A 24,972-nucleotide genomic window follows, 5' to 3' on the forward strand; every position below is an offset into this window, starting at 1 on the left:
ATGACCACTGGAAAAACCATAGCCTTGACTAAATGGACCTTTGTTGGCAAAGTAATGTCTCTGCTTTTGAATATGCTATCTAGGTTGGTCATAACTTTCCTTCCAAGGAGTAAACGTCTTTTAATTTCATGGCTGCAGTCACCATCTGCAGTGATTTTGGAGCCCAGAAAAATAAAGTCTGACACTGTTTCCACTGTTTCCCCATCTATTTCCCATGAAGTGATGGGACCAGATGCCATGATCTTCGTTTTCTGAATGTTGAACTTTAAGCCAACTTTTTCGCTGAAACTGGGTAGCTGGCCCAATTCTTATCCTGATGTCACCACTGTGACTAAGTGAACTGTTTCATCTCTCAAAGCCCTAGCTTGGGCAGCTATAAAATAGACATTGCTTAGTAGGCCTGCTTCCCAAAATTATCATGAATGATGCATTACAAATCCTTGTGAAAGTCATTTGCAAAAACTAAGATGTGCTGAAAGGTATCAAGAGGGTGCTTTCAAAGAAGGGTGAAGAAAGCTTGCAACCCATGAAGACAATATTTCTTGTAGAATGGCCCAAAGAAACTTGATTAGGGACTCTTAAGAATAAATATAAATATCATATAAATCCTCACTATCCCTACCTAATTAGAATTTATTTCAGATCAGAAATACTCATAATCTCTGACTGCCTTTAATATTTGAACATCATTCCTTCTTAGGAACCACCCTGACTGAGAATACACTTTTTCTCCCCAAGTTGGCTCACTGCTAGCTGGCTGAAAGAAAGTTTCACCAGTGAAGGGGGACAAGGGGAAAGATTTAGGCAGAGAAGCATACCCTGCATCAGGGTTTCTGTGTACACTGTGGCACTTTTCAGTGAGGTCATTGCCCATTGTCTTTGGAAAAATTTCTCAAAGTGAGGAACTCTGCCTTGCACCAGAATCAGTTGAATGAATCAGTTTTTGATTTTGTGCTAATAGTCTACTGTGCTGATGCAGATAATTGAGAGCTGACCCTAGAATTATTCCTTGATTATAGTTGTGTCTCTTCTTAGCATCTGTGGCAGCTCAATAGCACTGCTAGGAAAGAATGGGTAGGAGAAAAAAGAAGTCTGTTAAAAGAATGGGTAGGAGAAAAAAGAAGTCTGTTAAAAGTCTGTTTAAACAGACTTTAGCAAGTCTGTTTAGGAGAAAAAAGAAGTCTGTTAAAAGAATGGGTAGGAGAAAAAAGAAGTCTGTTAAAAGTCTGTTTAAACAGACTTTAGCAAGTCTGTTTAAAAGTTTGATGGAAAAGATCATGAAACTCATGGTCAAAATGAGTAGAGGGGATATATATAGTTTTGTATTAGCCATGTTATAGTATGACCGTGTGGAGAAGGCAGTGGCACCCCACTCCATTACTCTTGCCTGGAGAATCCCATGGACGAAGGAGCCTGGTAGGCTGCAGTCCATGGGGTTGCTAAGAGTCGGACACGACTGAGCGACTTCACTTTCACTTTTCACTTTCATGCATTGGAGAAGGAAATAGCAACCCACTCCAGTGTTCTTGCCTGGAGAATCCCAGGGACAGAAGAGCTTAGTGGGCTGCCATCTATGGGGTCGCACAGAGTTGGACACGACTGAAGCGACTTAGCAGCAGCAGCAGCAGCAGTATGACTGTGAGTTATTTAGAGCAGGCTTTATTCATTTTGCATAAATCTCACACTGAATTTTGGAAATATTTGGAAAATCAAGAAGCTCAGTTACATACCTGGGAATTGTATTCTTAATATTTAGGTTATATGTGTATATTTTATTTTTAAAAGATGGGGAAGCAGGGTTCTGACTTAGCTTACATTAAGTATTTATGAGTAGGCTTCTTCAGTATAAGTGTTTTAAATTGTTCTGCCCAAGTCAAAACTGCAGTGAGATATCACCTCACACCAGTCAGAATGGCCATCAATAAAAAGTCTACAAATTGTAAATGCTGGACAGGGTGTGGAAAAAAGGTAACCCTCCTACACTGTTGGTGGCAGTGTAAATTGGTACAGCCACTATGGATGTTCCCTAAAAAACTAAAAATAGAGTTGCCATATGATCCAGCAATCTCACTCCTGGACATACATCCAGAGAAAACTGATTCGAAAAGATACATGTACCCCAGTGTTCATAGCAGCATTATTTACATAGCCAAGACATGGAAGCAACCTAAATGTCCATCAGTAGATGAACGGATAAAGAAGATGTAGTGTGTATACACAATGTAATATTACTTGGCCATACAGAAGAATAAAACGAATGCCATTTGCAGCAACATGGATGGATTTAAAGATTATCATACTAAGTGAAGTAAGTCAGAAAGAGAAAGGCAAATATCCTATGATGTCACGTACATGTGGAATCTAAAATATGATACAAATGACCTTATTTACAAAACAGAAACAGACTCACAGGCATAGAAAACAAAGTTATGTTTACCAAAGAGGAAAGAGGATAAGGGAGGGATAGAATAGAAGTTTGGGATTAGCAGATAGAAACTACTATATATAAAATAGATAAACAACAAAGTCCTACTATATAGCATAGGGAACTATATCCAATATCCTGTTGTAAACCAAAATGAAAAAGAATGAATATATAAATGGAATCACTTTGCTGTACACCAGAAACTAACACATTGTAAATCAAGTATACTTCAATTTAAAAATAAAAATAAATTGCTCTGCCCAGTAAATGAGAAATTGCGGCAGTTTTTATATAGAAAAGACTATTCAACAGAATTGAATCAGCAGAAAATTATGGTTAACGGGAACTCCTGTATAACAATTTTTATGGAATCAGAATTTTTGTTCTGTTAAAAGCAGAGTAGTTACCACCTGTGTTATACTTTAAACATGTTAGACTGATTGCTACATGTTTTAAAGATTTTTCCTTGTCTTACATGTTATTTGATCTTCAGGGAATTGGCAAATAACAATAAGAAATGTGTTCACTTATATTGACACCTAAAGTTATAAGCACTGTTTACAATTCATTGTGTTTATAATTGATAGAGTTTGAGGAAAATAGTTAATGTACCAGAATCTTTCTAATAAGCTGTATTACAATAGGAGTCTTATTTTAGCAACAGCATAGTTTGTGATACTTTGTAAAACTTACTTTCTCTTATTTAAATACAGGTTTTCTTAGTCAAAAAAATCTCAGGCTCTGATGCTAGACAGCTTTACGCCATGAAAGTACTGAAGAAGGCCACACTGAAAGGTAAGTGTAGTGTTCGTGTAGTATGAACAGACGAAAAATCTCAATTGATCTCATATGATTTCTCAGCCAGTTACTTAAATTCTGAATCTGTTCCTATTACTATCTTTAAATTTAGACTTTGTTTTAGTGGATTTTTTCCTACAAGACTAGGACTCATATGACTAGTGATAATGGGAGTTGCCATGTTTTGAAAGAAGTATGACAAATTTTTCTTGGGTTTTAGGCAAATAGAAGTTTAGAATATTAAAACTAGGTTTGATACGTTTACCAGTTCATATTAGTATTTTAATATTTTAAAAATGTACTAATTAATTTATGACACACAATAGCTTTTATTCTAAGGACTTTAACATTTTGACTTCTGGTCTGCAAATTGGTTCTTGTAGGTAAACAGTCTCTTAGAAAAAATTGTACCTAGATTTCAAAATACTTAAATCTTCCTTTTTAAAAGTAGTATTGGGTGTTTTTTTTTACCACATAACCTCTAATTGTTTTATGTGTTGATTCCTAACATCTCTTTTTCCTCTTCAAGTTTATCTGTATTTTCTAAAGGTTTTAAAATATTCTGGAAGGAATATTTATGATGATCAATTACTATTTCTGATGTTATTCTTCCCAATTAGTAACTCACACTGGATTTTGCCATCATTTCAAGAAATTTCATCTTCTTCTAAAAATACCATCCATTGCTTCTGTTCTTTTGCTCTTTCCTGAATGTATTTTTTCTTTCCTATCTAGTGTCCACTTCCTGACCTACTACTTAGTTGATTCTTGCTGGGACCAGGGCATTAAAATTATATCCTTAGTGTCCTACTCTGTGTCACTATTTTTTATAACTTCATACTCAGGAATCCCATGTTATACAGCTACATCTGTTGTTTGGTCATCCAGTTGTTGCTGACTCTTTGTGACCCCATGGACTGCAGCATGCCAGCTTCCTTGTTACTCACCATCTCCCGAAGTTTGCTTCGGGGTTGATTTCCTTTAAGATTGGCTTGTTTGACTTCCTTGCTGTCCAGGGGACTCTCAGAAGTCTTCTCCAGCTTATTTAAGAGAGTTCATTTACAGAAGCAACAGAAGTAGTTTGTTTTCATGTATATAACAGCACTTGTGTTGTGCATAATATATATAAAGGAAACAATGAAACTCTGAGAAACCTAAAAGATATTAGGAAAGGAAAAACATGCCCAATTTCTTTTAGAGAAGGCTAATAAGATTCTCAGTATTCCACTAGTCATCTAGTTAGCTCCATATCCTCAAGATTCCTGTTGCGTTTTCCTTGAAATATTCAAAATTTCACTTGAAAACATATGCCTCAAAGAGTATTCTAAAAGAGAAGAAGAAAGGAACAAGCTTTATCAGGCTTAAAGCTTATTAAAGCAGTAATGCTGCTAAGTCACTTCAGTTGTGTCCGATTCTGCGCGACCCCATAGATGGAAGCCCACCAGGCTCCGCCATCCCTGGGATTCTCTAGGCAAGAACACTGGAGTGGGTTGCCATTTCCTTCTCCAGTGCATGAAAGTGAAAAGTGAAAGTGAAGTCGCTCAGTTGTGTCCGACTCTTCGAGACCCCATGGACTGCAGCCCACCAGGCTCCTCCGTCCATGGGATTTTCCAGGCAAGGGTACTGGAGTGGGGTGCCATTGCCTTCTCCGAAAGCAGTAATAATTCAATGTATTTTGAGGGGGAAATAATATAGGTATATAAACCAGTGGGACAAAATAGTACAGAAGTATTATATATTAAAGTTTAATGTATTTGTTACAAAAATATTAATTGCTGTGCTGTATGACAAAGCATATGTCCAGAAAATGAGAAGTTTAATACTGATTTTATAAATTTTGCTTGAAATCCTTCTGAACAACCTGGAAAAAAGTTAGTCTTCTCTTAAACCATATACCATAGTAAACAACAATCTAACTGAATTTTACAATTTAACACATCCTAGAAAACTTGTGAAGAAATGTTGAGCAAATCACAAATTATAAGCAGATTGACAATACAAAAATTATTGGCCCTTCATATAATGAAAAGTAGTATAAATAGGAAATCAGGAGATAATTTGCCTTAGATATCACAAAATAGTAATATATAAGGAATTTACTAAAAGACTCCTACTGGCCAAATCTAGGACAGTTTAAACATTGCAGTAATTAATGATAGTGATCGATTACAACCCACTGAATAAAGAATCCATGGGTTAATCCATAAAATAATTCATGGAGAACAACAGAAAGCTCTTTCTTACAGTAGAATTCCAACTAATAAATGTAAAAGGAATGATTGGTTTAGGAGTTCCTAAGAAATAACACTACAACCTCCACCTACAGGGTCTTAGAATACATTTTATATAAGGGGACAAAATAAACCATATTTGGAAAGATGTCTCAGTTTTCTGATAAATGCATGTAAAATAATGAGTTTTTTCATATGATGGCAACATAAATTAGAAAGCTGTTTTGCATTAAGTATAGCAAGCCATTATTGCTGCTAAAGTAACCTGAGGAAATAATCTTAAAGGAAGATTTTGTGTACTTGTCATTTTTTCATTGCAACAGTATTTACAATATCAAGAATTTAAAATCTTATAAATATTGAAAAATAGAGGCCCGCCGGAGCCTGTTCAGGTCGACTGACCAGAGTCCGCGAATTCGACACTCCGAGCCCGTCTGGATGGCCCCGATCCCAGCTTTCTATCCTTTGAAAACACTAAGAATAATGTCCCTGCATCAGTTTTACTGGAAATAGAACTGCCTTATGATCCAGCAATCCCACTGCTGGGCATACACACTGAGGAAACCAGAAGGGAAAGAGACACGTGTACCCCAATGTTCATCGCAGCACTGTTTATAATAGCCAGGACATGGAAGCAACCTAGATGTCCATCAGCAGATGAATGGATAAGAAAGCTGTGGTACATATACACAATGGAGTATTACTCAGCCATTAAAAAGAATACATTTGAATCAGTTCTAATGAGAAGGATGAAACTGGAGCCTATTATACAGAATGAAGTAAGCCAGAAAGAAAAACACCAATACAGTATACTAACACATATATATGGAATTTAGAAAGATGGTAACAATAACCCTGTATACAAGACAGCAAAAGAGACACTGATGTATAGAACAGTCTTATGGACTCTGTGGGAGAGGGAGAGGGTGGGAAGATTTGGGAGAATGGCATTGTAACATTTATACTATCATGTATGAAACAAGTCACCAGTCCAGGTTCAATGCACGATACTGGATGCTTGGGGCTGGTGCACTGGGATGACCCAGAGGGAGGGTATGGGGAGGGAGGAGGGTTCAGGATGGGGAACACAGGTATACCTGTGACGGATTCATTTCGATATTTGGCAAAACCAATACAATATTGTAAAGTTTAAAAATAAAATAAAATAAAAAATTAAAAAAAGAGCAAAAGGGGGAGGAGCCAAGATGGCGGAGGAGTAGGACGGGGAGAACACTTCCTCCCCCACAAATTCATCAAAAGAGCATTTAAACGTCGAGTAAATTCCACAAAACAACTTCTGAATGCCGGCAGAGGACATCAGGCACCCAGAAAAGCAACCCAACTCTTCGAAAGGAGGTAGGAAAAAATATTAAAGACAAAAAAAAAGAGACAAAAGAGGGAGGGGCGGAGTTCCGTCCTGGGAAGGGAATCTTAAAAAGAGAGAAGTTTCCAAACACCAGGAAACCTTGTCACTGCCGAATCTGTTCTGAGCTTTGGAAGCACAGAGGGCAACATAACAGGGAGAAAAAATAAACAAACAATTAAAACGCGCAGATTGCGAGCCCTAGGGTAACTCCCCCAGCGGAGAAGCAGCGCAGACGCCTGCATCTGCCATTAGCAAGCGGGGGCTGGGCAGGGAGGCGCGGCGCGGGCTGCATCGCTGAGAGTAAGAATCTGGCCTGAATACCCTGAGCGCTATCTGAGCGAAATAATTTGGGCTAGCAAACCAGACTGTGGGATATCTACCACGCGAAAAGCCAGCCCTAACCTAAGACCGCCAGGCCCGCGCACGGAACAAAGGACTGAACAGAGATGGCCAGCTGCAGACCTTCCCCCTCCGGTGACAGGCAGCCAGAGCCGGAAGGGGGCAATCGCAGCCCCAGAGAGACATTATCTATAAAACTGTAAGCAGGCTTCTTTGCTAACTAAAACTTCTTGGGGGTCTGGACGGTCAACATCTGCCTGAGAAGGTGCGCCGGTTTTACACCCAGATAACCGAGTGGCGGGGAGGCGATAAGTCACAGCATTGGCGCTCACCAAACACCTCATCACCTGAGCTGCTCGGACCTGGGAAGAGCACAAAACGCAGGCCCAACTGAGTCTGCGCCTCTGAGGACTACCCGAGTGCCTGACCCTGAGCGACTTGGACCTGGGAGGTGCATGCAACCCAGGGCCGGCCTCGGATTGTTCCCGGCGGAACAACCTAGAGCCCGAGCAGTGTGGGCAGGGTGGCTACACGCGCCGTGAGCGGGGGCAGACCCAGGGTGGCTGAGGCACTGCGAGCCCACGCCAGTGTTATTTGTTTGCAGCATCCCTCCCTCCCCACAGCGCGACTGAACAAGTAAGCCTAAAAAAAAAAAAAAAGTGTCCTCTACCGTCCCCTTTGTGTCAGGGTGGAAACCAGATACTGAAGAGACTAGCAAACAGAAGAAGATATAACAGAGGGAAACGCCTTGGAAGCTACTGGCAATAGATCAAAACCCTGTGGTTACTACGGACTACATAGGAAGGGGCCTATAGATCTTGAGAAATATAAGTCTGACCAAGGAACTAGCCAAAAATGAACTGAACCCACAACACCCACAACAAAACCAAGAAAGTCCTAGATATATTTTTTTATTATTTTTATCGATCATTCTTTTTTTTTTTAATTAAAAAAATTTTAAGTCCTCTATTGTTCCTTTAATTTTCACTTTTATAACCTATTACTTTAAAAAAAAAAAAAAAGACCCTATTTTTTTTTTTCTTCAGCAAACTTCATATATATATATATATTTTATAATTTTTTTTTTTGTTTTGTTTTTTTTTTTTTTCTTTTCTTTAACATTGTATTTTTGAAATTCCAAACTCTACTCTAGATTTTTAATTTTCACTTTTTGGTATATGTTATCAATTTTGTACCTATAGTTTTTTTATATAATTTCTGTGACTTTTTTTTTTTATTCTTTCTGTTTCTTTTTTCTTCTTTTATATAACATTGTATATCTGAAATTCCAAACTCTACTCTAGATTTTTAATTTATGCTTTTTGGTATTTGATATCAATTTTGTACCTGTATTTTTTTTTTATAATTTTTGTGACATTGTTTTTTTGTTTGTTTTTTTTTATTTATTTTTTTTCTTTTTTTTTTTAACATTGTATTTTTGAAATTCCAAACTCTACTCTAGATTTTTAATTTTTGCTTTTTGGTATTAGTTATCAATTTTGTACCTGTATTTTCTTTATAATTTTTTGACCTTGTTTGTTTGTTTTCATTTTTTCTTTTTCTTTTTTTTCTTCTTTTTCTTTAACATCGTATTTTTGAAATTCCAAACTCTACTCTAGATTTTTAATTTTTGCTTTTATGTATTTGTTACCAATTTTGTACCTTTAAGAACCCAATCTTCAGGACCCATTTTTCACTAGGGAGCAAGATTACTGGCTTGACTGCTCTCTCTCCCTTTGAATCTCCTTTTTCTCCACCAGGTCGCCTGTGTCTCCTCCCCTAACCCCTCTCTACTCTACCCAACTCTGTGAATTTCTGTGTGTTCCAGACGGTGGAGAACACTTAGGAACTGATTACTGGCTGGATCTGTCCCTCCTTTTCATTCCCCTTTATCCTTCTGGCCACCTCTGTCACCTTCCTCCTCCTTCTCTTCTCTGTATAACTCCGTGAACATCTCTGAGTGGTCCAGTTGTGGAGTGCACATAAGGAAGTGACTACTGGCTTGCCCACTCTCTCCACTATTGATTCACCTCATCTCATTTGGGTCACCTCTAACTCCCTCCTCCCTCTTCTCTTCTCCATGTAACCCTGTGAACCTCTCTGAGTGACCCTCACAATAGAGAAACTTTTCATCTTTAATGTAGATGTTTTATCAATGGTGCTCTATAGAAGGAGAAGTTTTGAAACTACTGTAAAAATAAGACCGATAACCAGAAGCAGGAGACTTAAGTCCAAACCCTGACTCCAGGGAACTCCTGACTCCAAGGAACATTCATTGACAGGAGCTCATCAAATGCCTCCATACCGACACTGAAACCAAGCACCACACAAGGGCCAATAAGTTCCAGGGCAAGACATACCAAGCAAATTCTCCAGCAACAAAGGAACACAGCCCTGAGCTTCAAGATACAGGCTGCCCAAAGTCACCCCAAAACTATAGACATTTCATAACTCATTACTGACATTTCATTGCACTCCAGAGAGAAGAAATACAGCTCCACCCACCAGAACACTGACACAAGCTTTCCCTAACCAGGAAACCTTGACAAGCCACCTGTACAAACCCACACACAGTGAGGAAACGCCACAATAAAGAGAACTCCACAAACTGCCAGAATACAGAAAGGACACCCCAAACTCAGCAATTTAAACAAGATGAAGAGACAGAGGAATACTCAGCAGATAAAGGAACAGGATAAATGCCCACCAAACCAAACAAAGAGGAAGAGATAGGGAATCTACCTGATAAAGAATTCAATAATGATAGTGAAATTGATCCAAAATCTTGAAACTAAAATGGAATCACAGATAAATAGCCTGAGACAAGGATTGAGAAGATGCAAGAAAGGTTTAACAAGGACCTAGAAGAAATAAAAAGAGTCAATATATAATGAATAATGCAATAAATGAAATTAAAAACACTCTGGAGGCAAACAAATAGTAGAATAACAGAGGCAGAAGATAAGATTAGTGAATTAGAAGATAGAATGGTAGAAATAAATGAATCAGAGAGGATAAAAGAAAAACGAATTAAAAGAAATGAGGACAATCTCAGAGACCTCCAGGACAATATTAAACACTACAACATTCGAATCATATAGGGTTCCAGAAGAAGAAGACAAAAAGAAAGACTATGAGAAAATACTTGAGGAGATAATAGTGGAAAACTTCCCTAAAATGGGGAAGGAAATAATCACCCAAGTCCAAGAAACCCAGAGAGTCCCAAACAGGATAAAACCCAAGGAGAAACACCCCAAGACACATATTAATCAAATTAACAAAGATCAAACACAAAGAACAAATATTAAAAGCAGCAAGGAAAAAACAACAAATAACACACAAGGGAATTCCTATAAGGATAACAGCTGATCTTTCAATAGAAACTCTTCAAGCCAGGAGGGAATGGCAAGACATACTTAAAATGATGAAAGAAAATAACCTACAGCCCAGATTATTGTACCCAGCAAGGATCTCATTCAAGTATGAAGGAGAAATCAAAAGCTTTTCAGACAAGCAAAAGCTGAGAGATTTCTGCACCACCAAACCAGCTCTCCAACAAATACTAAAGGATATTCTCTAGACAGGAAACACAAAAACAGTGTATAAACTCGAACCCAAAACAATAAAGTAAATGGCAACGGGATCATACTTATCAGTAATTACCTTAAACGTAAATGGGTTGAATGCCCCAACCAAAAGACAAAGACTGGCTGAATGGATACAAAAACAAGACCCTACATATGTTGTCTACAAGAGACCCACCTCAAAACAGGGGACACATACAGACTGAAAGTGAAGGGCTGGAAAAAGATTTTCCATGCAAATAGGGACCAAAAGAAAGCAGGAGTAGCAATACTCATATCAGATAAAATAGACTTTAAAACAAAGGCTGTGAAAAGAGACAAAGAAGGTCACTACATAATGATCAAAGGATCAATCCAAGAAGAAGATATAACAATTATAAATATATATGCACCCAACACGGGAGCACCACAGTACGTAAGACAAATGCTAACAACTATGAAAGGAGAAATTAACAATAACACATTAATAGTGGGAGATTTTAATACCCCACTTACACCTATGGATAGATCAACTAAACAGAAAATTAACAAGGAAACACAAACTTTAAATGATACAATAGACCAGTTAGACCTAATTGATATCTATAGGACATTTCATCCCAAAACAATGAATTTCACCTTTTTCTCAAGTGCACATGGAACCTTCTCCAGGATAGATCACATCCTGGGTCATAAAGCTAGCCTTGGTAAATTCAAAAAAATAGAAATCATTCCAAGCATTTTTTCTGACCACAATGCAGTAAGATTAGATCTCAATTACAGGAAAAAAACTACTAAAAATTCCAACATATGGAGGCTGAACAACACGCTGCTGAATAACCAACAAATCACAGAAGAAATCAAAAAAGAAATCAAAATTTGCATAGAAACGAATGAAAATGAAAACACAACAACCCAAAACCTGTGGGACACAGTAAAAGCAGTCCTAAGGGGAAAGTTATACAATAGGAATACAGGCACACCTCAAGAAACAAGAAAAAAGTCAAATAAATAACCTAACTCTGCACCTAAAGCAACTAGAAAAGGAAGAAATGAAGAACCCCAGGGTTAGTAGAAGGAAAGAAATCTTAAAAATTAGAGCAGAAATAAATGCAAAAGAAACAAAAGAGACCATAGCAAAAAATCAACAAAACCAAAAGCTGATTGAAAATAAAAATCAATCAATGATTATCAAATTGAAAATCAATGATTATCAACAGATGCAGAGAAAGCCTTTGACAAAATTCAACATCCATTTATGATAAAAACTTCCAGAAAGCAGGAATAGAAGGAATACTCAACATAATAAAAGCTATATATGACAAAACCCACAGCAAACATTATCCTCAATGGTGAAAAATTGAAAGCATTTCTCTAAAGTCAGGAACAAGACAAGGGTGCCTACTTTCACCATTACTATTCAATATAGTTTTGGAAGTTTTGGCCACAGCAATCAGAGCAGAAAAAGAAATAAAAGGAATCCAAATTGAAAAGAAGAAGTAAAACTCTCACTATTTGCAGATGACATGATCCTCTACATAGAAAACCCTAAAGATTCAACCAGAAAATTACTAGAAATAATCAATGACTATAGTAAAGTTGCAGGATATAAAATCAACACACAGAAATCCCTTGCATTCCTATACACTAATAATGAGAAAACAGAAAGAGAAATTAAGGAAACAATTCCATTCACCATTGCAATGGAAAGAATAAAATACTTAGGAATATATCTACCTAAAGAAACTAAAGACCTATATATAGAAAACTATAAAACACTGGTGAAAGAAATCAAAGAGGACACTAACAGATGGAGAAATATACCATGTTCATGGATTGAAGAATCAATATAGTGAAAATGAGTATACTACCCAAAGCAATTTATAGATTCAATGCAATCCCTATCAAGCTACCAACAGTATTCTTCACAGAGCTAGAACAAATAATTTCACAATTTGTATGGAAATACAAAAACCTCGAATAGCCAAAGCGATCTTGAGAAAGAAGAATGGAACTGAGGAATCAACCTACCTGACTTCAGGCTCTACTACAAAGCCACAGTTATCAAGACAGTATGGTACTGGCACAAAGACAGAAATATAGATCAATGGAACAAAATAGAAAGCCCAGAGATAAATCCACACACATATGGACACCTTATCTTTGACAAAGGAGGCAAGAATATACAATGGATTAAAGACAATCTTTAACAAGTGGTGCTGGGAAATCTGGTCAACCACTTGTAAAAGAATGAAACTAGAACACTTTCTAACACCATACACAAAAATAAACTCAAAATGGATTAAAGATCTAAACGTAAGACCAGAAACTATAAAACTCCTAGAGGAGAACATAGGCAAAACACTCTCTGACATACATCACAGCAGGATCTCTATGACCCACCTCCCAGAATATTGGAAATAAAAGCAAAAAATAAACAAATGGGACCTAATTAACCTTAAAAGCTTCTGCACATCAAAGGAAACTATTAGCAAGGTGAAAAGACAGCCTTCAGAATGGGAGAAAATAATAGCAAATGAAGCAACTGACAAACAACTAATCTCAAAATATACAAGCAACTCCTACAGCTCAACTCCAGAAAATAAATGATGAAGTAAGCCAGAAGGAAAACATAAATACAGTATACTAATCATATATATGGAATTTAGAAAGATGGTAACAATAACCCGAAAGTGTAATGAGACAGCAAAAGAGACACTGATGTATAGAACAGTCTTATGGACTCTGTGGGAGAGGGAGAGGGTTGGAAGATTTGGGAGAATGACATTGAAACATGTAAAAATATCATGTAAGAAACGAGTTGCCAGTCCAGGTTCGATGCACGATACTGGATGCTTGGGGCTAGTGCACTGGGACGACCCAGAGGGATGGTATGGGAGGGAGGAGGGAGGAGGGTTCAGGATGGGGAACACATGTATACCTGTGGTGGATTCATTTTGATATTTGGCAAAAACTAATACAATTATGTAAAGTTTAAAAATAAAATTAAATTTAAAAAAATAAAAATAAAAAAAGCAAAAAAAAATGTAGTTTGGCAAGGAAAAAAAAGAAAAATAGAGAACTATTTATAAAATTATGGTATACCACTTAATAGAATATTATTTAAATGAACTATTTCAAATGTGAGCATAAAGATGAATGTAATAAAAATTTGCAAGTGAACATTATAACAAATTTGTCTACCTAAAGTATAAAGATATAAGCTATAGAAGAGACCATAGAAAAGTGAAGATACTTGACATATTGGAATTGTAGGTTGCTGGTGTGTTCTTAAATTTAATTTTTATTTTTCTCAAAGTAATCTGCATATAGAGTCTTATAAAATATCAGTGCTTTTCCTATCCTCCTCCCTATCCCAATTCTTGACCCTCAGAGACAATGACTTCAATCTCTTTAGCCACTACTTATGCCTTTTACCTCTACATTCAGTATTCTTTTTTTTTTCTTTGCCCAATTTTGTTTTATTTTTTTGTGTGATGATGTGTATTTTATTTTTTTAATTTAAATTTATTTATTTTGGAGGCTAATTACTTTACAGTGGGGAACATGTGTACGCCTGTGGTGGATTTATGTTGATGTGTGGCAGAACCAATACGATATTGTAAAGTACATTCGGTATTCTTGTAATTCTTTGCCCATTTTCATTAGGGGACATAGTCTTTTGACTTCCTACCATGGAAGTTTTGGATTTAGTTCTTTTATACTACCATCTACACACAAGTTGCCTTTTCATGTCCTCCTAGTAATATTTCCATGATGCTTTATAAAAGCTGTTCCTTACTGAGCCAGATAGTATACTGAAGTCACATATCCTTCACATCTTTGCTGATTAGATCTCCTTTCCTAAATTCTGTATCTACCTTTTTCTGAGTTTGCTTTATAGTTTTGGTGGAATACATCTTCTAGGAGGTACTTCAGAAAGGTTGGACAGTAAATTTTTTTACAACTTTACATGTCTGACAATGCCTTTATTTTACCCCCTCACAATTTATAATTTGACTAGATATAAAAAATTCTAGATCAAAAATAATTTTCCCTCAGAAATTTGGAGACATTGTTTCTATTGTCTTCCAGTTTCCTATGTTGCAGTTATGAAATTTATTGCCATTCTGGTTCCCAGTCTGTGTGTAAGCTGCTTTTCTTCTTTAGAAGTCTTTACAATCAATCTACTCTTTATCCCTGGTGTTCTTGTATTTCTTTAGTGTGAGTTTTTAAAATTCATTGTACCAGAAATGGGGTGGTCTCTTTCAATCCAGAAACTCATTTCTTCAGTTCTGGGAAAGTATTTTGTCAAATTTCTTCTCCATTTTACAACTTCTACTCTTTGGATATGTTGAACCTCTGGGTTTGTTGATTAATTTTTATTTTTTTCCTGTTTTCTAGGAAATGTTATCAACTATCTTCCAACCCTCTATTGACTTTTTGTTTCTACCATTTTTTTTAACTTCCTAGATTTTTCCTTGTTCTCTAATTATTTCATTTTTAAAAACTTTTTATTATGGAGAGTGTCAAACATCTACAGAAAGAAACAGAAAAATATAGAGAACCCCCATATACTCTTCTTTTTCCTTCAGTATTTCTCAACTCATGATCAATCTTTTTTATCTGTGTTCTTCCCCTTCCCTTGTTTTGATATTTGAAGCGGTTTTCAGACATTGTATAATTTCTTGCATAAATGTTTTGGTGTGTATCTCCAGAAGATCAAGACTCTTTAAAGAAGTAATATAATTCTGTGATTATATCTGAAAAAACCTTACTGTACAGATGTCTGATAACTGTTCAGATTTCCAGTTGTCCCTATTGTTAGAATTCATTTTTCTTTCTACAGTTTGAATCAGGATCTATACTTTTCTGTTTATTTTGGTAGCTATTTTTCATGTTTAGAGTCTTTTCTTAAATTCTTGGGAATTCTTTGCTTTCTTTTGTCAAATTTGTCAAAGTGAAGTACCAAAAAGCTAATTGGAAGGGATTTTGTGGCAAGAATTTTCTGAATTCTCATTGGCTTCTTTTCCTTAAGCTTAGATTTTAGCTTTCTCTGATCTGCTGTGTGAGTTACCACTTAGTCAGTTTCTGCTACTGTGTCTTCTCTTTTTTGTCCTTGTGAGTTTATGTGTAATTTTCCCCTTATTGTAATTTCATTAGGATTTTTGAAAGAAAGTAGAAAGTAAAACATTAATGTTTAATTAGAAGTCTCTTTCCATTTTGAAGTTTCTATTAATACAATGAATGGGGTCAAAAAGAAGTCAATAGTATTAGGTTGAGTTTATAGGGACTCTTGTCCTAATAATCTGTGGGCCTAAAAGGTTTTGTAAACTATTTCTTAAAGCATTTGTTTAATATGTAATTCTAGACACACAAACAGCATTTCTTCTTATTCGTTCTCATGTTCAAGTCAAGTCGAGTTTAAAATCTAATAACTAGTATGTAATACAAATTATTCCTGAGGAATGTAGTTGCTTTGCCAACATGAGTCAGTATTAACAACTTCTATTTCAGGATTTAGAGTTTAACTAATATAAAATTAGTGGTTCTTCTGAACCACTAATATCCTAATCAAAATTCTTGATGGTAAGATGATTTATATTTGTCACTAGGTCTTTATATACATAAAAGAAACCAGATTGGAACTATTGTACAGACCTGTCTCCAACAAAAGGAAGGAATTCTTTAGTGAGTGAATCTTACTGTTCATTTTGAACTAAACAAGGTCTCATCAATGTTGCTTATAAGGAAACTATCTGACAAGATAATCATATTAAAAAGAAAACTATCTGGTTCCAGCCTCTTATTTTATACAGAAGGAGGTAGAAAGTCCCTGAACAAAGGATTTTACCAGGGTAACTCATCTAGTTATTAGCATGGCCACTAAACTATAGCTCTTAACTCCCAAGTAATTTTTTTATAGCAGTAGAATAACAGAAGAGTGATATACAGTAAATATAATGATAGGTATTTTTGCTGCTTACTGAGCAGAGGAGTGATTTTTAAATAATAAGCTTTGTATAATTACTGAAAGAGATAGAAATTTGGAATCTAGCTTTAAAGTAACCAGAATATAATCCAAGATTCTATGAGTAGTAATGGAAAAAAGGGCAGTTTTGGGCTAGAGTAGAATAGAATTGTCAGCAGACCTAGGTGATTCACATAAATAGTAGAAAGGGCCTGTTGGACATGAGGCACCAGAGTAGCAGTGATAGGACAAAATAACAAAATCAGAGATTGATAACTGAATTTGATATATCAACAAAGCAAGTCAGGTAAAAAACTGTATTGATATCAAAGCAATTGATTCCTTTTCTAGTTTTGCATATTTTCAGTCACTGGCACCAAAATCTCCCATTTGGAGGTAGAAAACTGGTACAATGGCAAATGTAGGATTTTTTTTTAAGCTTTGTTTATTTTTTCCAGAGGGCTTATATCTGAGTTTTAAATATCAGTAGTCACCTTTAATTGACAAGGAAACCAACACTCTGTTCCCAGCCCTGTGCCCCCAAAAGACTCTTCCATTCTTTCTATTTAATCTTTGGCATAACCATGCAGTCTCTTTGGCCTGAAAAATAGAAGTTATGTGTGATTTGTCCTTATTACACAAAAGAAAAAAAACTTTAATGAATGATTATTTTCAACTCTTAAATCCCTTCAGCTACCAACAGAGTAGTTATCAGATGATTAATCATCAGTTTACTTGTCTCATTCCCACCAGATTATGAGCTTCTTGGAGATTATTTTATTTGTATCTCACAGTGCCTGGCACACAGAAGTTTGCTCAGGAAATGTTTTGTTGGTAAAAGAGACCTTTGCCCACATACAGGGTCAAATGTAAATTCATCCTGGCATTCCAAATTGTCAGGAATCTGAATCCTCCCTACTTCACATCCTCCCCCACATTCCCCTTCCTTCCCCCTACCTCACCCCCACCTACCCCACCTACCCCGAAACAGTTTCAACACTGATTAGATTCCTTCTTGTGCATCATGCATGCCTCCATGTCCTTGCTTGCACTGGTACTCTATACCTGGACTTTTCTTCTCTGTGTCCAATCCTTCTTGCCCATCTAAATTCTACTGTGAGAGTCCTAAACACCTCTTCACTCTAGCCTTCCTGTGCAAGTAAAACTCATCTTTCTCTTTTCTGAATTCTTGTACTTATTCCTGGTGGTAATGCATCATTTATTGCTTTATCATATTCATGGTACTATAACTTTATCATATATACATGGTGCTATAATTGAATATCTCTTATATCAGGCTCTGGGATGTACAAACCTTATCTCAAATGGTCACACAGCCCCCAAAGATACAGTGGTGTTAGCCCCATTTTATAGATGAAAGGTAATAGAGGCACAGAGAGTTTAAGTAACTTGCTCTAGATTACACAGATCGGTATCCAGATTTTTCTAATTCCAAAAATCTTTACTCTTTTAGCTGCACCACAGTATCTCGTCTCAGTATCTCTATTCTCCTGCCTCCCTCAAAATAGACTTTTTGGGGTGTATCTGTCCTTCACTTTGTCTGCCACATATTTTAGATGCTTAATGAATGTTTGTTGAATTGAGTTGATATGGTTGGTAGGGAGGGGTGTTTAAACCTATTTCATATTTTTGTGTTTTAATATTTCATTAACATGCCATTTTTTTAAAGTTGCTTCTTTTTTGGCCAATTTTCATAACTTTGATCAAAATACTTAGATTCTGATGTTAAAGCCACATCTAATATGTTCTCTATTTTTTTAATGTAGAACACAGGTTTTATAAATATATCCAATTTTTTCTGGTAATATAATTTAGTTAAAAAAATTAGTTAATGTTGAAAATTTAAGAGTAATAAATAGTTTTATTTATAATAATTTTATTTCTATGTGAATTCATACTTTTATACGTATAAGCAAAATTTTATTTAATGTAGTCACCAAAGAGATTTTATTTCAAAGATTGTCTCTGGAAGCTATTGCAGTATAGCCATATGTACAATATTTTATAGTTCGAGACCGTGTTCGGACAAAAATGGAGCGTGATATCTTGGTAGAAGTTAACCATCCTTTTATCGTCAAGTTGCATTATGGTAAGTTATGAACAACCTCCTACTTCATCCTTTAACCTCATTCTCCCACTGCCTGATTACATGCAGATATACAAATGTATCTAAATATTTACTTGTATATATTCATATATGTCTCGTAGATACATCTAGTAAGTCATGGAAATGGAACCATTACTTCTTAGATAAATTTTAAAAGCTTTTGTTGCATTTAGCTTCATGTTTCTTTTAAACATTATAGTTTCTGAGTAATAGCCATAGGAATGGGTAATAATAATCATTTTAAAGTTAAATGTGCCAATATTTTAGCCTAACTTAAAAGCAGGAAAAATCCCTAATATAGACATCCTGATGTTCTTATGTGTAATTAAAGCTAACCAGTCCACATTTTTTTTGTAGTTAAGTGACATGGTTTTTGTATTTTGTTTCATGGTTAAGTAAGTCTTTTCTGTTAGGAATTTTTCTTACTGACCACATGTTTTAGAACTATTGTATTCTTGAAAGACTATTGCCTGAATAAAATCTAACAAATGTTCTAGTGGTTCCATAATAAGAAACACTGCATTTAACATTTCTACATGAAAACGAAGAGGAATTGGTGATTAACTTGTAAATAAAAATTAGTTTAGATATATGATATAGTCATTAATTGCTAAAATAGTATTTATTTGTGAATGAGTTGACCTAATGTAAGCCCCCAAAATTAAACTGTGAATTAAATGGAAATTTTTATTTCTTCTTTCAGCTTTTCAAACTGAAGGGAAGTTGTATCTTATATTGGACTTTCTCAGGGGAGGAGATTTGTTTACACGCTTATCCAAAGAGGTATATAATTAATCTCTATTTTAAATCTATTTATATGCATCCTGTTTTAAGTAAAGCTTTGTTATGTTTCAATATTATGCTTATCATATTTTCTCAAGTGGCACACGATTCTTACATTGAAGAATCAGAACCAAAAAGAGTTATTTTACTAACTTTTGAATTTATTCTGAAGGTAGATTTTTAAATTGATAAACTGTCTTTTGTCCTGCTTCTTTTAGTTTTAGGTTTTTCAGAAGCAATAATATATCAACAAATATCCTTGAACAATCAGTAGTGGAAATTCAGCATGCATTGTAAAAATCATTTTTCATTTCTGAAGATTTTATTATGGTGGGGCAACAGTGGCACAATCTGAATATAGTTGTTATTTAACAAAATGTAAAATTATTTCCCACGCAGTACATATTTAGCATTTAGTAAGTCATTAATTGGCTGATGTAATCATCTTTGCAAATATCTTCCATAAGTGAATTGTACAGGAAACATCTAATAGCATATTTATACCTTTTAATATTTAAACTGTAGAGTGGAACTTTAAATAAAAATAGCAAACACCGAAAGAAAATAAAGACAGAAAAATTATTATTTTATTTTAGGTGATGTTCACAGAAGAAGATGTCAAATTCTACTTGGCTGAACTTGCACTTGCTTTAGACCATCTACACAGCCTGGGAATAATCTATAGAGACTTAAAACCAGAAAAGTAAGGAATCATGCTGCTAAGTTTAATACAATGTAATGTAATTATTTAAGCGGTAAAACAAAGAAATGTTTGAACTACCACAAACATTGAGTTAGAGTGCCTGTGCTTCACATTTCTGCTAACCCTCTGTATTCTCATACTTTTGCATTTCTGTTAATCAAAATATCTGTTCACGTTATCTTGTTTTCATTTACATTCAAATCTATGCTCATAGATTTATTGGCAATTTGTCTTTTTCTGTGATTTTTCTGTTCATTGCCTTTGCTAGTTTTTCTTTTGGAGCATTATTTTTTTCTCATTGATTTGTAAGAGACCATTCTTTATAAGCTAAGATTTTACCATTTGACATTATTATAGATATGCTTTTCTAGTTTATTTAAAATTTTTATATTATTTTAACCTGCATAAGTATTTTTTTCTCAGGTCTACTAATCTTTTGAGATCTCTTCTATGGCTTCTATTCTTAGGAGACATAATTCTCTAACCTGGCTAAATTCATGATCAGATTTTTTTTCTTCTAATTTCATGGTTTCTTTTTTTTTCTTTTTTTACTTTAACTCCATCTAGAAAATTTTTGGTATGAGGGATGTCATGGAGCTAATTGTTTCCTCCAAATACCATTTATTGAAAATTTTCTTCTCGACATGATTTCAAATTTTTAGTGTGAGTTGAGCAAATTTTGCATTACTTTTATAGTAGTGGTTACCAAGAAACTAATATTTAAAAATTGCACACAGTTCTGTGCTTTAATTTGTCAGTGTTCACTGTCTACCACTTTGAGCAAGAGAGGGTTTTTTTCATCCTTTTTTTTAAAAGGATATAAACAAGAACCTTGTTCTATCAAGAATTTTTAAAAATAGTTTTATTGAGATGTAGTCCACATACTCCAGTGTACATGGCAGCATTATTTACACTTGCCAAGATATGGAAGAAACCTAACCGTCCACCAATAGATGAATGGATAAAAAAGATGTGTGTATTTCTCAGCCATAAAAAAACAAAATTTTGCCGTTTGCAGCAGTGTGGATGGACTTGGAGGCAAGTCCCTATGATGAAAAGGACATCTTTTTAGAGTGTTACTTCTAGAAGGTCTTGCAAGTCTTCATAGAACCATTAGGTTGAGGCACAGACTTGTATTACTGTGTTGTTGAAAGGTTTGCCTTGAAAACGAACCAAGATCACTCTGTCATTTTTGAAATTGCACCCAAGTACTACATTTCAGACTTTTATTGACTGACTATGAGGGCTACTCCATTTCTGCTAAGGGATTCTTGCCCACAGTAGTAGGTATTAATGGTCATCTGAATTAAAATCACCCACTGCCATCCATTTTAGCTCACTGATTCCTAATATGTCAGTGTTCACTCTTGCCATCTCCTGCTTGACCACATCCAATTTACCTTGATTCTTGGACCTAACATTCCAGTTTTCTATGCAGTATTGTTCTTTACAGCATCAGACTACTTTTACCACCTGACACATCACGACTGAGCATTGTTTCCACTTTGCTCCAACCTCTTCATTCTTTCTGGAGCTATTTTTCCGCTTCCTCCATAGCGTGTTGGACACCTACTGACCTGGGCACTGACCTTTCAGTGTCATATTATATTGCCTTTTCATACTGTCCATGATTCTTGAGGCAAGAATACTGGAGTGGTTTGCCATTCCCTTCTCCAGTGGACCACATTTTGTCAGAACTCTCTACCATGACCTGTCTGTCCTGAGTGGCCCTTCATGGCATGGCTCATAACTTCATTGAGATCCATGTGATTTTTTTGGTTAGCTTTCTGTTCTTTATCATAACCCATACCTAAGAGCACAATAAATATTCTTTATTTTTCCTTCTAAATTGTTTTCTAAAATCACAGATTTGATTATCTCTGCCTTCCTTGCTTGTAAATCTTTTATGATCTCCATTGCCCTTGAGAAGAACTCCAAAGTCTTTGGCATGCTGTATTGGCCCTTTACAGACTGGTCTCATTCATGCAATGTACATTTCTTATCTGTGCTCTGCCAGACACTGAACTACAAGATGAATAAGGTCAAAGTCTCAAGGAGCTCTCAGTTTACTGAAAAAGAAAACACTGGGTAATACCAATATACACAATAAAAGGATGAATCAAAGAAAAGCAAGGAGTGTGAGGAAGGTGTGTTGAAGAGAAGAGGATTGTGTAAGTTGTGTCAGAAAATAAACTAGGAAGGAATGACTAAGTCAGATGCCTTTTAAAAGACCAAGAAAGTGACAGCTCTAACACATTTGGCTTAAATTTCTAGACCCTTTGTCTGTTGTTCAAGCACTAGGGAGTTTAGTTAGGCTACCTGTGTAGAAAGGCACTAGAAAGAGCAACTTACAGGAATAGGTTTTAGTTCCTTTCCTCATAGTTCTCAAGTGTCCCTGTCTCTTTAATACAAGTTTATATCACTTTGCCTTTGGGATTTGTTATATGTGTGTGTCCAGAAGAATAGTTTTTCTCCTCTTTTACCTTTGCCTTCTTATTCACATTCTAAAGCAATGTTTTGGAATGACTGTAGTGGTCTGATGCTTAACAAAGTAATTTCAGTTTTAGCTTCTAAAAATCTCTCTTTAGTGGTTTGAAAAGATTTTCTGACTTTGTTGTCTTTCAGCATTCTTCTTGATGAAGAAGGTCATATCAAGTTAACAGGTAAAAATCCTCATTTTGTTAAAATAGTCTCTCCTGCTCTATATAATTTCCTTTAAGGTTGATCATGATATAAATATTAAGTAACATATTGTGTTAAAAACTTGAATTAGAATTTTTAAGTAATTAATGTAAATATTAGAACTATTAATGTAAACTTTGGAAGTCAACGTTTGAACTTTGTATGTACAAATTATTGTAGGGTATTTATGAAATTGGTATTTATTTTCTCAGACTTTGGCCTAAGTAAAGAGTCTATTGACCATGAAAAGAAAGCATATTCTTTTTGTGGAACTGTGGAATACATGGCTCCAGAAGTAGTTAATCGTCGAGGTCATACTCAGAGTGCAGACTGGTGGTCTTTTGGTGTGTTGATGGTAAGGTTTGAGGTTTTTTTGTATTTTTTTGAAAAGTTCAGTAGTGACTATAGTAAAAATATGTCACTTATTTTATTCTATAGCAATTTTAGAAGATTTGATTGTCATTAAAACGATGCTTTTTGTCTTTTTGATAAAATTTTATACTTACTAATACCTCTTATTTTTCTTTGTAGTTTGAGATGCTCACTGGTACACTACCTTTCCAAGGAAAAGATCGAAAAGAAACAATGACTATGATTCTTAAGTAAGTATGCCTTGATTGCGTGTGTTTTGATGAGATTTAAAAATCAGTGCTTCACACTAAAAAATGAGATTTTAGAGTGTTAGATATAGTATAATAAATAAGAAATTCCTTGATATGATATTCATATTATGTGGTTGAAATATGAACAAACCCATATAATTATCTTCATGCTAATACTGAAAGCTTTACCTTTGAGATTTGGAATATGACAAATATGCCCATTATTCTACTTCTGTTCACATTGTTCTGAAGGTACTAGCAAGTACAGTAAGGCAACCAAAAGAAGTGCAGTTTAAGATTTAGAAAGAAGAAATAAAATTGTCATTGAGAATTCCCTGCCTGTCTAGTGGTTAGAACTTCAGACTTCCACTGCCAGGGGCCCAGGTTTGATCCCTGGTCAGGGAACTAAGATTCTACAAGCCATATAACATGGCATGGCCAAAAAAAAGAAAAAATGTCCTTTAGTTAAAATGATTGTGTCCATAGAAAATGCAAATCTTGATATAAATCCTTGGTATTAATAAGAGCTTGATAGAGTTGCTGGATAAAGGGTCAATAAATAAAATCTATTTCATGATTGAATACTAGCAACAGAAAATGTAATTTTTAAAAAAAGATTCTGTTTATGATAGTATAAAAAAATCAAACCTAGAAATAAATCTAGAAATTATGTAAGAACTCAGTGCAGAGAACTTGAAAAACGTATCAAGGTACTTCTTGCACATTGAGAAACCAGTACTCAGATAGTCATAGCAACATTACTTATAATAACCAAAAGTTAGAAATTAGATTGTTAACAGAAGAATGGACTAATAAATTATGGTAAATTCATACAATGGACTACAACAGGGATTGACTATAAATATTTTAGACTTTGTAGGCCACACACAGTCTCTATCAGATATTTGTATTGTTTATTCTTTCTTTCTAACACTTTTAAAATGTAAAAACCATTTGTAGTTCAAAAGCCATACAAAAATAGGCTGAAGTCTTTTGCCCATGGGTGTAGTGTGCCATACAGGAAAGAAAATTAACAAACCACGGTTATATACAACTTGGGTAACCTCACAAGAATGTTGAGCAAAAGCAATTCAGATACAAAAAATGAATACTACATAGGTGGTTCTATTTATAAAGTTTTAAAAGCAGACAAACTAAAACATAGTTCTTAGGGTCCATATTTAGATGGCAAAAGCCTGTGGCAGAATAAGGAAAGTAGTTACATTGGATGAGTGGTTCTGGAAATCTTATATTTCTTGGTCAGATGACTGTTCACTTTGTGGTCAGTCATTGAGCTGTGTACTTTGGTTTGGGGTTTTTGTTTTGTTTTGTTTTTTTGCACTTTTATGTTATCCTTCATAATAAAAAAAATGTTAAAAAG

General features: G+C 35.2%; 1 protein-coding gene across 5 annotated transcripts in view; it reads left to right on the forward strand.

The window, feature by feature from the left end:
• RPS6KA3 (ribosomal protein S6 kinase A3) overlaps nt 1-24,972 on the forward strand; it is a 110,951-nt gene that overhangs the window by 56,644 nt on the left and 29,335 nt on the right. For all 5 annotated transcript variants that reach the window (XM_070366022.1, XM_070366019.1, XM_070366020.1 and 2 more), the window contains 7 exons: nt 3,139-3,220; nt 18,723-18,803; nt 19,525-19,604; nt 20,201-20,307; nt 22,933-22,970; nt 23,202-23,344; nt 23,521-23,591. In XM_070366022.1, coding sequence (XP_070222123.1) covers nt 3,139-3,220; nt 18,723-18,803; nt 19,525-19,604; nt 20,201-20,307; nt 22,933-22,970; nt 23,202-23,344; nt 23,521-23,591 — 602 coding nt within the window. The remainder of the gene's footprint in view (nt 1-3,138; nt 3,221-18,722; nt 18,804-19,524; nt 19,605-20,200; nt 20,308-22,932; nt 22,971-23,201; nt 23,345-23,520; nt 23,592-24,972) is intronic.

This window comes from Bos mutus, chromosome X (assembly GCF_027580195.1).
Source record: "Bos mutus isolate GX-2022 chromosome X, NWIPB_WYAK_1.1, whole genome shotgun sequence".
In the NCBI taxonomy this organism is placed as follows: domain Eukaryota; kingdom Metazoa; phylum Chordata; class Mammalia; order Artiodactyla; family Bovidae; genus Bos; species Bos mutus.